Raw genomic sequence first — 12,919 nt, forward strand, 5'->3', positions numbered from 1 at the left:
TGAGTCCTCAATGATGAATGAATGAATGAATGAATGAACAGAAAGCTGAGCTGTGAGAAGCTTTAGGGGCAGACAAAACTGGCTTCAACACCTGGTGTCTTTGGGCAAGTGACCTCCTTTCCCTAAGCCTCAGTTTCCCCATCTGTCACACAAGGACAATAATAATGAGTACCTCACCGGGCTCCTGAGAGGCTGAAGCTAGATATTCACCGTCTGGCCCATGGTGGGTGCTCTGTTAACGTCCATACTCAATGCTGGACTGGACTCCTCTGGCGTGCATGGGCAGGACTGGGCCAGCGGACTGGAGCACAGTGGTGAGAAAGTCCTCTTGGATTGGGCAGCATCTCAGAGAGGAAAGTTCTTTCTCCAGTGCACAGACACAGGGACAGGTAGGCAGCCCCAAATAAGGGGCAGGGAAGTGGGTGAGAGATGACTCTGCCCCCCCCAGGAGGAAGAGGGGCTGGCGGGCCCCAGGATCCTACTCCTCCTGCCACTTCCACATGTGCGGGAGGCCAGGAGCCTGCACTGATGGTCTGCTCAGCAGAGTTGCGGCGCGTGGGAGGTGACCGACACACTGAGGAAGTACGACCATCCAGGTCCCCCTGGGACGCCGTGACACCAGCCCAGGGCCAGACGGTGGATGGTAGGACCCTCAAGCAATGGCCCGCCTGCTGGCTCGAGGGCCAGCCACCCACCCCTGAGTGTACTCATGGGCCTCCGCAGGGGGCCCTCTGGCAAAGCTGTTTGCAACAAAAATCCAAGCTGCAAGCAACAGCAGGCCGGGGGGAGAACCAGCGTGTGGAAGCAGATGGCAGCTTGCAGTGAGTGCAGGCTGCCCGCCTGGGAGGCAGGTGCCACAAGGGTGCTGGGCTCACCGGCTGCTTCCCACCCGTGCTGGCTTGCAGTTGGGGGAGCCCCTGCTTCTCCTGGCCTCCTGCAGGCCTGTGCTGAGGCAGACCCTCCCCAGGGGCTTGCTTACCTGCGCTATACTGGTCAGGTGAGGCAATTTAGAGATGATTTTTTTTTAAAAAGATTTTATTTATTCATTAGAGAGAGAGAGAGAGAGAGAGAGAGAGCACAAGCAGGGGAGAGGGAGAGAGAGAAAAGCAGACTCCCCGCTGAGCTGGGGACCCCCCCCCCCCCGATGCGGGGCTCTATAAGGGGCTTGATCCCAGGACCCTGGGATCATGACCTGAGCTGAAGGCAGATGCTTAACCATCTGAGCCACCCAGGCACCCCAATTTAGAGATGATTTAAAGACCACCATGGGAAGCCACTTTCCAACTTCAAAAATTCCTCCTTCAGTCAATCAACAAACAGGAGAGAGGGGCCAGAAGGTGAGAATACAGACTCAGCACCAATGTGGGACCCCGGCCAGGGCCAGCTGTGATGAGTCTCCGGGGGGAAATCAAAAGCACCCTGCTGGGAAAAGGTTCTGAAGCGATCTGAACAGGGAGCCAGCTTTCCTTTTTTGCAAACGTCTCTTTCAATCAGCAAACATTTCCTGAGAACCTTTTATATGCGGAGCACTGCAGGAAACAGAGTAAGTGTTGGTGCAGCCCTGGACTCCGCTGAGTTATAATCAGGAGGCAGAGTGAAACTGGGAAGGCAAAGCACACGCTCTAATTGTATTAATCAACTTTCAATTGCTTACAAATTGGTCTTCTCCCCTTTCTAGCTCAGCCCGCTCAGAGACTGCCTACATCCTCAAAGAAGACTTACTCCAAAGCTTCAGCCTCTAAAAAGAGGCTAGAGGAACGGCTTCTAGAATCCTGGGGAATTTAGAGTCTAATTAACTTTTCCATGGATTACAGTATAACTCTGAGTCACTCTATTTTTTTTTAATGAATCAGGATTAAAGGCTAAATAAGAAATAATTTCCGGCTTCTGCAACGTCATGTCTTTAGAAGCCCTGAAGCAGCCCCTCCTAACCTTGCACTAACGGTCAGAAAAGCATGGGAAGAAATGGCACAAGGACCAGCAAAGAAGGAATATGACGGCCGACCTACATACAGCTGGTCTCCCCTCCGACGACACAGTGGGTCAGATGGGCAGCACATCACTGGCCCCTGTGGTGGGGATCAGGGGGCAGGGTCCGAGGCCCCCTGGGCAGCCTTCCCGGTGCAGCATGACTGTGGGTTTCCGAGGCCGCAGAGGAGCTGTCCTCCCTCCCCCAACCCCGTCTTCATGGATGGGAGACAGACTCCCGGAAAAGAACGAGGTGTGGGAAGGAGAGGGTACAGGGAGCTGCATCTGGGAAGGTGTATTTCTTTAAGGCTCAACAGTGGGAGAGCAGGGACAGGCAGGAAGAACCGACCAGGCCTGCAGATTTCTCCATCCTTCCTAGTCCCGATGGCCAGAAGGCCGGGTCACAGGAGAGTCATGTTGCCCCTTCTGTGGAGCGAAATCCCAGACAAAGGAAAGAGCTTGTGAGCCACGCACGTGCTGCCTCCGGTAAATCCTGAGTCTGGAGCACTCACAGCATTTGAAGGTGGATGGATTCCACGTGTATGCACTGAGACAAACACAGGAAACCTCCAGAGTCAGACCCCTCCCCCCAAAAAAAGGAATGAGAGATGCCGAAGGAAAGCCTTAAGATTTTTCAGAATGGGGGAGTTGAAAATGATCCAGTAGCAGACCATGGATACAGAAGACAGAGAATGGAAATGCACCCTTCAAATTAAAACCCCCAAGAAGAAACGAGAATAGTTGAGAACAAAACAATAAGCAAAAACGTAACTGAAATGCTTTCTGGCGTCAAAGATCCAAGTATGTCTGTTCTAGACAAAAAATCAATGAAAATGACCTAGGCATACCCAGACAAAAATTTTAATTTCCCAACCTCCAGGTTATTTAGAGAGGAATAAAAGCAGAGTCTGGCTTCAGACTTCTCCCCATGTCCGTGCTTGCCATGAAAACTACTTTCTGTTGTGCACTGGATCTTGTCACCCCGCCTTCTCTTTTTCTCAGTTTTGCCTTCATGGGCTTCATCTACTTGGAGGCTCAGCTGCATCCTCGAAACGGTCCTCTGTGGGGTTCTACGGTGGGGCCTGATGTGCCATTTAACCAGTCTGCTCAGGGCTGCTTCGTTCCCCCCTCTGGTTCCTTGGTTCGTTCCTTCCTTCCTTCCTTTTTTTCTTTTCTCTCTCTCTTTCTTTCTTTCAGATTTATTTCTTTATTTTAGAGAAAGAGTGGAGGGGAGAGACAGAGAGAAAAGAGAGAAACCCAAGCTGACTCAGGGCTGAGCCTGAAACCAAGAGTCAGATGCTCCACGGACTGCACCACCCAGGCATCACCCCCCGTTTCTGGTTCTTTAAATCTCAAACACAAGTCCGAGTTTATTAATTTGCCAACAAGGAAATCAGGAAGGTGACTACAGAGTGTGTCTGCTCAAGGAGGGAATGGAGATGGGAGGGGGGTGGGGAGTGGGAGATACAATGCTCACACACAGCAGCAAGTTGAAAAAAGGTGAATTGGGTAAGGACTGTAGTATTGTGTGGTCACAAAAACATCATATTCATGACAGTTGGTACAGCAGAAATAGGGACTCGGGACTCCAGGCTGTTGGGAGTGCCAACCAGGGATCAAAAATAAAAACCAATCAATAAGAAGCAAATGATAAGGAAACCTATGTGGCTGTTAATGGGAATGACAAGACGTATTGCTCTAGAAAATTACCAAAGTACAGTTCAATTGAGTTTTTAAGTTTATTAGTAACATTTTTCATTTTTCGAAATGAAAATGGTTCAGTGGTTCTTTTTCAAATTTCTGATTCCTTTTTCAAAGGTCCTGCTTGTTCAATGTGGTTTCTCTTCCTTATCTCTTTTACTTCACTAATTTAAAAAACGCATTTATATCCCTTTTAGTTTCTCTATTTTCTCCCGTACTCTGGACACCAATCCTACTTGTTACATTTGCTAACTCTCCCTCACGGTGATTCTTTCCACATGCGGTTGGCAGACAACAGGGGCAAACCCACAGAATTTGGAGTGGGAAAGATTATCATCAATTCTACTATCAGTCAAGCTGTCTTTTTTGCATAAAGACAAGAGCTATTGGGCGCCTGGGTGGCTCAGTCGGTTAAGTGGCCAACTCTTGATTTGGCTCAGGTCATGATCTCAGGGTTGTGAGATCAAGCCCCACGTTGGGCTCTGTGCTCAGTGGGGAATCTGCTTGGAATTCTCTCTCTCCTTCCTTGGCCCCTCCCCTGCTCTCTCTCTCAATAAATAAATAAATAAATCTTAAAAGAATAAAAAATAAAGACAAGAGTTATTATTAGATAGCAAAAGACTCAGAAAACATACCACCCATGTGCCCTTATTTACGATTATATAAAATTATATACCAGCTAATTATGGGATAAATCAAAAGTAGTGACTCAAGGGCCTATAAGAAAAGAGGGAATATAAATGCTGGTGTTTATTTTTCCCTTCCAAGAATCCATTCTGAGGATATAATTTAAAATGTAGGCATAGAGTTGTGTACAGATATTTACTGTGATTGTTAATAAGGAAAAAAAGGAAATAACTTAGATATCCTAAATTAGCAGAAATAGCCATCTGACAGAATGCTTATGAATTAGTTACTAGATTATGCTGAAAATTACTTATATGTTAATTTATTTTTATCTATTTTTTTAAAGATTTTATTTATTTATTTGACAGAGAGAGACACAGCGAGAGCGGGAACACAAGCAGGGGGAGTGGGAGAGGGAGAAGCAGGCTTCCCGCGGAGCAGAGAGCCCGATGCGGGGCTCGATCCCAGGACCCTGGGATCATGACCTGAGCCGAAGGCAGACGCCTAACGACTGAGCCACCCAGGAGCCCCCAAAAGCAGATGCTTAACGACTGAGCCACCTAGGTGCCCCGATATGTTAATTTTAAAACATAGGTTCAACAATATAAAGAAAAAAGGCAGAAAAAAGATCAGAAGTAAACATGCCAAGATGGCAGTGATTGTCTCTGGATCATAAGATTTTCAGTTGGGGGGTGTGTATTTCTTTATGCTTTTTGATACACTGTAAATGTCAATAATCCATATTAATTTCATAATCAGAAAAGAGTAAAATGTATGTAATGTTTAAAAAAAAAAATGAAAACTTCAGGGCACCTGGCTGGCTCAGTTGGTGGAGCATGTGACTCTTGATCTTGGGGTTGTGAGTTTGAGCCCCACGTTGGGCATAGAGATTACTTAAAAATAAAAACAATAGGGGTGCCTGGGTGGCTCAGTCGGTTCAGACTCTGACTTCGGCTCAGGTTATGATCCCAGGGTGCTGGAATCGAGCCCCGTGTCGGGCTCCCTGCTCAGCAGGGCATCTGCTTCTCCTTCTCCCTCTGCTCCTCCCCCTGCCTGTGCTCTCACTCACACTCTCTCAAATGAATTTAAAAAAAATCTAAAAAAATAAAAATAAAAAAATGAAAACTTCTAAGAGTAACAACAGCCAAGAACTTAAATATCTGGGGTAATATTAACTAAGAAAGATGAAACACCATCATACTGACTCTTGACATTTTAGTACACAATTTATTCTCCAAACAATAGCCAGAGTACCTTTTAAAAAGAGGGAGGAGACCTACACTGTTGGTGGGAATGTAAGCTGGTGCAACCACTCTGGAAAACAGTATGGAGGTTCTTCAAAAAGTTGAAAATAGAGCTACCATACGATCCAGCAATTGCACTACTGGGTATTTATCCCAAAGATACAAATGTAGGGATCCGAAGGGGTACATGTGCCCCGATGTTTATATAGCAGCAATGTCCACAATAGCCGAACTGTGGAAAGAGCTAAGATGTCCATCGACAGATGAATGGATAAAGAAGATGTGGTGTGTACACGTACACACACACACACACACACACACACACACACACACACACACACACACACACACAGGAATATTATGCAGCCATCAAAAAGAATGAAATCTTGCCATTTGCAACGACGTGGATAGAACTGGAGGGTATTATGCTGAGTGAAATAAGTCAATCAGAGAAAGACATGTATTGTATGACCTCACTGATATGAGGAATTCTTTTTTTTTTTTTAAGATTTTATTTATTTATTTGACACAGAGAGAAAGAGAACAAGTAGGCAGAGAGGCAGGCAGAGGGAGAGGGAGAAGCAGGCTCCCTGCCGAGCAGGAAGCCCGATGCGGGACTTGATCCCAGGACCCCGGGATCATGGCCTGAGCCGAAGGCAGCCGCTTAACCCGCTGAGTCACCCAGGTGCCCTGATATGAGGAATTCTTAATCGCAGGAAACAAACTGAGGGTTGCTGGAGTAGTGGGGGGTGGGAGGGATGGGGTGGCTGGGTGATAGACATTGGGGAGGGTATGTGCTATGGTGAGCGCTGTGAAGTGTGCAAGACTGTTGAATCACAGATCTGTACCCTTGAAGCAAATAATACATTATATGTTAAAAAAAAGAAGAGAGCAGGAGGGAAAGAATGAAGGGGGGGAAATCGGAGGGGGAGACGAACCATGAGAGACAATGGACTCTGAAAAATAAACTGAGGGTTCTAGAGGGGAGGGGGGTGGGGGGATGGGTTAGCCTGCTGATGGGTATTAAATAGGGCACGTTCTGCGTGGATCACTGGGTGTTATGCACAAACAATGAATCATGGAACACTACATCAAAAACTAATGATGTAATGTATGGTGATTAACATAATAAAAAAAAAGAGGGAGGAGATTCAGGTCATGTCTCTCCTCTATTCAAGACCCCTCCAAGGGCTCCCCCTTCCACTCGGAGCAAAAGCCAAAGTCCTAACAATGGTCTACAAGGACCAACATGCTCCGACCCCCTGCCACATCTCTGACCTCTTCCAGTCACACCGGCCTCCTTGCTGATCCTCAAACCTACCAAGGACCCACCTGCTCCAGGGCCTTTGCACTCACTGTACCCTCCACTTGGAATACTTTCTAATCACAGAGCCACACAGCGTGCTCAAATGTCATCTCATCCGTGAGCCCTTCTCTGACCGCCATATAAAATACAGCAGCTACCCCCACGTTCCCAGCACCCCGCCTCTTTACCCTGAGCACTTTGTTGCCATCTGTGACACGGCAGGATTTACGATGTCTGTGGTCTCTCTCTCCCACAAGAAGAGCTATTTTGCCTGGCGCATAGAGGATGCTCAATAAATACGTGTTGGATGCTCCAATGGATAAATGCATTCGATCAGGGCTGAAGTTCACCTTGCTATACCCCTGAAGGGCACAGAGCAGGCAGCATCACCAACCTGACAGCCCCAGGGACCTTTAACCAGCACCCAGAAAAAATGTGGACAATTACAGCCAGAGAGGGCAGGAGGGAAGTGTCAAAAGGAGAGGTGGACCCGAGCGTCTGGGCCCAGAGGTATGAGTTTCCATCAGAAAATGCAGGTTCTCCCATCAGGATGTGTCTTCTGCTGCAGGACAGAACTCCACATTTTTGTCACGGCCTCAGAACTAGCTCTATGTGGCACTTAAAATGACATTTTCAATGCTCTTTCTATTGAACTATCTCTTTGTTGTGATTAGATAATTTTTTCTAAGATGAAAAGGCACGAGGACACCAATTACCCTGTCACTCTCCCACTCCCAAAGCAGGCGGGAAAACACAGCCCCCCGGGTATGGCCCCCACAGGCACGCAGCCTCCTAGACGCGCGCACTGTCACACCTCCTAACTGTGCACGGTGTGCCCGCGGCCGCAGAGAGGGAACTCGGAGCACTCCTGATCTGGCTACATTGTATCGGCCTCTAGAAATTCAAGGACAAACTGATAGCATACTGCACAGCCTCATATTCTTTGCCTTAGAAGAGATAAGAAAATTCATCCTAAGCTATTTTGGACTTTTCTGGGCTCTGGAGATTAGGAAAGAAAGTCTGCACCAAATGTGGGCCCTGCACACGGCAGCTCAGGATGGTTGGCGGGAGGGGGGCAGTGAGGGTGACCTGATGGGGGCTGGCCAGGGGCAGCTGCCTCCAGAGTACTCCACTAAATCATTACGTTTGCTAAATTCATCTTCCACCTCCTTTTCCCTGACAGCTCCTTCCTCTCTGTCTTCCCACGGCTTGGGGGTGACCGTCATTTCATCCTGCCAAGTGTCTGCCACAAGATACTCTCTGAAGGAATCTCCTCTCTCCTGACGGTGGAGACCTGCATCTTAAAAGGGACCCCCGAAGACCAGAAGGACCTAAGGTTCAAAGTGGGGATTTCTGGCAGGGTGAGAGGGAGGCCTCTGATGTTACAAAGTTCCTATTCTAAGCCAGACATTTATGTGCACTTTGTATGCTTTAACGACCTTGCTGAATTCTCACAGCACCTCTGGGAAATCCGTGCTTTCAACTCTATTTCAGGGTGAGAAATCAGGGACCTCCAGGCAAGACAGAATGTTAGTTCATACTCTGAGGACCTTCCCTGTTCCAAAAACACAGCAGTGACAGATGAAAATAATCTAAAAACAACAAGAAAACTTAACTGTGCTTAAAAATATGTATATATCTCAGTGGATCAGAAACTCCAAACAGTTACTACTTGGAGTGGCTAAAGGCACAGCCTGCTGAGCTCCCGGGCCAGAAGCAGGTGGAGGCCACTGCGGGCTTAGCCTTCCAGGGTGGGGGGACTAAAAGTACCACCTGAGAGGTGGGGCACCCAAGCCAGAGCCACTGAAAATGGGAGCTGGTGAAGGGATTTCCCACCTGGGTAAGGAGGCTGAAAAAAGGAGAGATGGCCTCCCTGCCCAAGCCTGTGATGATCAGCTCTGGGCATAATCCCACCGTCACTGTGGACACACAACCTATCACTAACAAGACCCATGGCTTTGCACTGGCGGGGTGTGGAGTAGTCGGCACGGGGGGCGGGGGGACCCAGGACCTGGGTGGAGGAAACGCAAGACCCCTTGGCAAGGAGATCTGGATGGAGGCGGTGGGCAGGGAGACAGACTGACTCCCACCTCAAGATGAGCATACAAACCCAAATTCCAAGACACTTGAGGAAAGCTGACGCTAAGAAAGACAAAGGACAAAACCAACAGTTGGGAGATAGTCTCAAAGGTTTAGTGAACTAAAGACACTACCCAGAAAGCATCCCAGAAGGATAAAGGAAGAAACAAGAAAGAGCCGTTGGGAGTTCCTGGAGGAGGGACTGAGGCTCAACAATATATCCAACAGGATTTCCAGGAGAGCAGACATGCATTAGCCGGAGAGCCATATTCAAAGACAGCATGGGTGAAAATTTCCCATAACTAAAGACCTTTTATGGATCCTCAGATTAAAAGCCCATATCGGTTGCCACGCAAGATAAGTAAAAAAATAAATCCACATCTGGAAAACCAGGGGTATGCTCCCTTTGTGCCCAGCTGTTCTGTTAGCACAATCCCCATCCTGTGACGCACCACAGAGAGAAGCTGCCTGCCAACATCCTCTGTTTCAGCCCCGATCCTGGTACAGTGAAGGGAGCCCTGGGTTTGGGGTTAGGAGACACAGTTCGAGTCCCCTATCTGTGATTGCCTCAGAGAACTCACTGAGCCTTGATTTCTTCTCCTAAAATGGGGTCAGAACTGGAAGTATGGAAACTTCGTTCCAGAAGGGACTTTGGGGTGGCATCATCACAACTGACCACGGCTGTGTTTGATTTCTAGCTCTCCCACCAACTAGCCTTGTGCCCAGAAGGTACTTCACCTCTCTTGTCTCCATTTCTCCACCAGTAAAAGGGGATAATCATAGCAACCACCTATGGGGTTGTGTCAGGATGAAACGAGTTTAGGTATGTAAAGAACAGCGCAGTGTCGGGCGTGTTGTAAACACTCAGCCTAGGATAGCCATTATGCACAAAATACTATACGCACCTATACTCAGTGTGAGGGACTCCCCATCAAAACCACAGCCCCCAGGCATAGCAGAACCAGGGCCCACTGCCCCCTCTGCACCATGGAACAGGCAAGCAGGCAGGCCAGCCCTCCCCGCCCTTCTGCCTGGCCATCCTTGGGAGTCCTGCTTGGCCTCTAGAGAAGGCCCTCCCAGCGACCAACCATGAATTTTCCCAACCGCAAGTGTGCTCACACCCGCCCCAGCCCACCCCCACCCGCTGCCCTGGGTATCCTACCTCTCTCTGCTCACTGCAGAGCTTACACAGCCACAGAGGCCGCTTCTGGCCGGGGGAGGCCTCGATCCCACATTTGGTGCAGACTTTCTACAAGAGAGAGGACATGGAAATGTAAGCACTTCGGCCACTTCCTCCTCATCTGAGGGGCTGAGAAACTAACCAAGGAACCCTCTGGCATCTTCCAAGGGGATGGTGGTTAGTCTCAGACCAGCAGGGTACATAACTCAAAGGGCACAGATCATCTAAACTCTGTAGTTGGCTTTGGGGCACAATGGATATGCCCATCCGTGGATCGCCATGAAAGAAATTCCCCACCCCACCCCCATGCGTTCTGTTAGGATCACATTAAAAAAAAAAAAAAAGAAGCTTGCTGATATTCACAGCTGCATCATTTTCCATAGCAAAGAACTGGAAACAACCCAAATGCCCGATACCAGAGGAAGATCCAGGCAGACAGAACAGAATATGATGTGGCCTTGACTTAGCCAATTGCGCTGATACCTGGTAACGTGGGCAGGAAATGCTCTTATTCAACAAAGAGCACACACATCTGTATACAGCTGCACAAAGACCTCACACGCGTGCCTGACGAGGGGAGGAGATGATCTAGTGAGAAACACCGGTGGCAGCTTTATTTTTTTTTTTAAGATTTTATTTATTTATTTGAGAGAGCGAGAATGAGAGAGAGAGAGCACATGAGAGGGAGGAGGGTCAGAGGGAGAAGCAGACTCCCTGCTGAGCAGGGAGCCCGATGCGAGACTCGATCCCGGGACTCCAGGATCATGACCTGAGCCGAAGGCAGTCGCTTAACCAACTGAGCCACCCAGGTGCCCCCGGTAGCAGCTTTATACCACGTTGCCCACAGAATGATTCCAGGAACCCTATTATGTAAGTATGAGACCCATTTCACAGGTGAGCAACCCGGGGCTCAGAGGAGTTGGAAAATTTGCCCAAGTTCACGCAGCAGGTAAGTAACGGTCTCAGGTCTGACTTTAGGGCCATTATATAATTTTTTTCCAGATGCCTAAGTATCCCGAACCTAGTTCCTGCAGTGTTTTTCATTCTACAGTGTTGCTGAAGTTCCTGACTTCTGCATCCACATCTCGCTTCTCTGAAACACACAGCAACCAGCAGGGTGGGCAAGGCAGATGAAATTCGCAGGGAGGCAGAGGGGGACTTGGTGGGGCTGAGACCTGTTTCCAGGTAACCCAGGCAGAGTATGATTCAGCAGCCACGTGTCCTCCTCAGAGAGCTGTCCTGCCAGCTGATCAATCTGCCTACCACGCGGAAGCTGCCCGGTCCCTGCCAGGCTGGGGGCTCTCTCCTGCCTCCCGCCGCCTGGGAAAGGCGAGATCTGTAGCCTGGCCTTTTCTGCAGGCTGCCAACTGAGCAAGGAGCACACTCTCTTCTGAGAGGGAAATGTCACCGACTTGGCTTCCCAGAGCATGTCGTCACCACCCGATCAGGCGGCTGAGCCTAGCACTGCAGGAGGTGGGGGCCAGCTCTCTGCAGAAGGAAAGCTCAGATATCTATTGGGCGGGGGGGGGGGGGGGGGGGGGGGGGGGGGGGGGGCGGGGCAGACATTTGCTACCATTCAACACACAGGTATGAGAAATGTTACTTTTATTTCTCCAAATGAAATGCAACCTGCTTCAAGCTCTCATCTGTCTGGGCTGGAAGGAAGTCCATCCCAGTCACAACTGGGGCCCCTGGCCAGCTCTCATGAAGGCCCTAAGTGTGGGGTGTCTGGGGGTGCAGGCCATCTGGGAAGGGATCGGCGAGTGCTGTCTGGGGTGCTCACTACTCTGCTCTTCTCCCTCTGGGCTCCCATGGTCCCTCGGAGGGGGAGGAGGCCTGGCCACTTCTGTACCAGGCCTGGGTTTGGGATGTGTGACAGGCTGGGGCTTAGTGTCACCAAGGGCCTGCGGCCTGTCTCCCAGAAGCCCCTAGCTGCCATCCCTGAGCTGGTCTGGGGACTCTCCCTACACCTCCCAACAACCATTCTATCCCGAGGACAGGGGGCCCCCATAAGCCCACAAGGTGGGCCTCAGAAAAACACAACACAGGCCTTTCTTGCTGGGGGTAAAGGGAGAGGAAGGAAGCCCTGAAGCCAGTTGGCTGTTTTCCTTGCTAATTCCCACCATCTCGTATAAATGGTACACGTGTGGAAGTAAGGGTGGCCCTCCCAGTGAGGTGAGATTGTCCTACTGCTTTGTGGGTAGGATGATGGCTCGCCCTCCAAGCTCACTCTGCCCCCTCCCAGTAAGATGAAGGTGCGAGGAATAACGAAAGGACAGAGGGCCAGTTACCACCATTTACTGGACAATGGCAGGTACCAAGCACTGGGACCCTGGAGACAAAAGTATGAATGAGGGGGTGTCATGATCTCCACTATAAAGATGAGGAAACTGAGGCTCAGAAGTGTTCAAGACTGTCTGAGACCCCCCGGCTAGCTGGGGACAGTCAGGATTTAGGAGGCTTCCTTCTTCTAGACCTCAGGAGAGCTGGGTAACTCCTTCCCTGGCCCAGGAGTCCAGCTGGTACCCATAGCTCTCCAGGGTTCATGTCCCCGGGAGTGTGGCTGATGCCTCTTGAACAGGCAGAGAAGGCAAGGTGGGATGACCCTGGGACAAGACTTTGCTGGGGATGGGGGAGCAGTCACACTGCTCATCAGCTGCATGACGCGGGTTCTAGAAGCGAACACTTGGAAGTGAGGCTGGGAGGATGGGCATGCACGTGCCCTCAATAAATATCTGGTTGGATGAACATCTATGCTGCTGGGGGCAATGCAAGAAACTAGGAGAGAGTTCAGAACAGCTGTGTTGTCTTCTC

General features: G+C 49.7%; 1 protein-coding gene across 1 annotated transcript in view; it reads right to left on the minus strand.

Annotated features, from left to right (window-relative positions):
• The window catches only part of RPH3AL (rabphilin 3A like (without C2 domains)), a 139,227-nt gene that overhangs the window by 44,795 nt on the left and 81,513 nt on the right, over positions 1-12,919 (minus strand). Inside the window, 1 exon segment of the mRNA XM_027626119.1 lies at positions 10,088-10,174. Coding sequence (XP_027481920.1) covers positions 10,088-10,174 — 87 coding nt within the window.

This window comes from Zalophus californianus, chromosome 16 (assembly GCF_009762305.2).
Source record: "Zalophus californianus isolate mZalCal1 chromosome 16, mZalCal1.pri.v2, whole genome shotgun sequence".
Classification (NCBI taxonomy): domain Eukaryota; kingdom Metazoa; phylum Chordata; class Mammalia; order Carnivora; family Otariidae; genus Zalophus; species Zalophus californianus.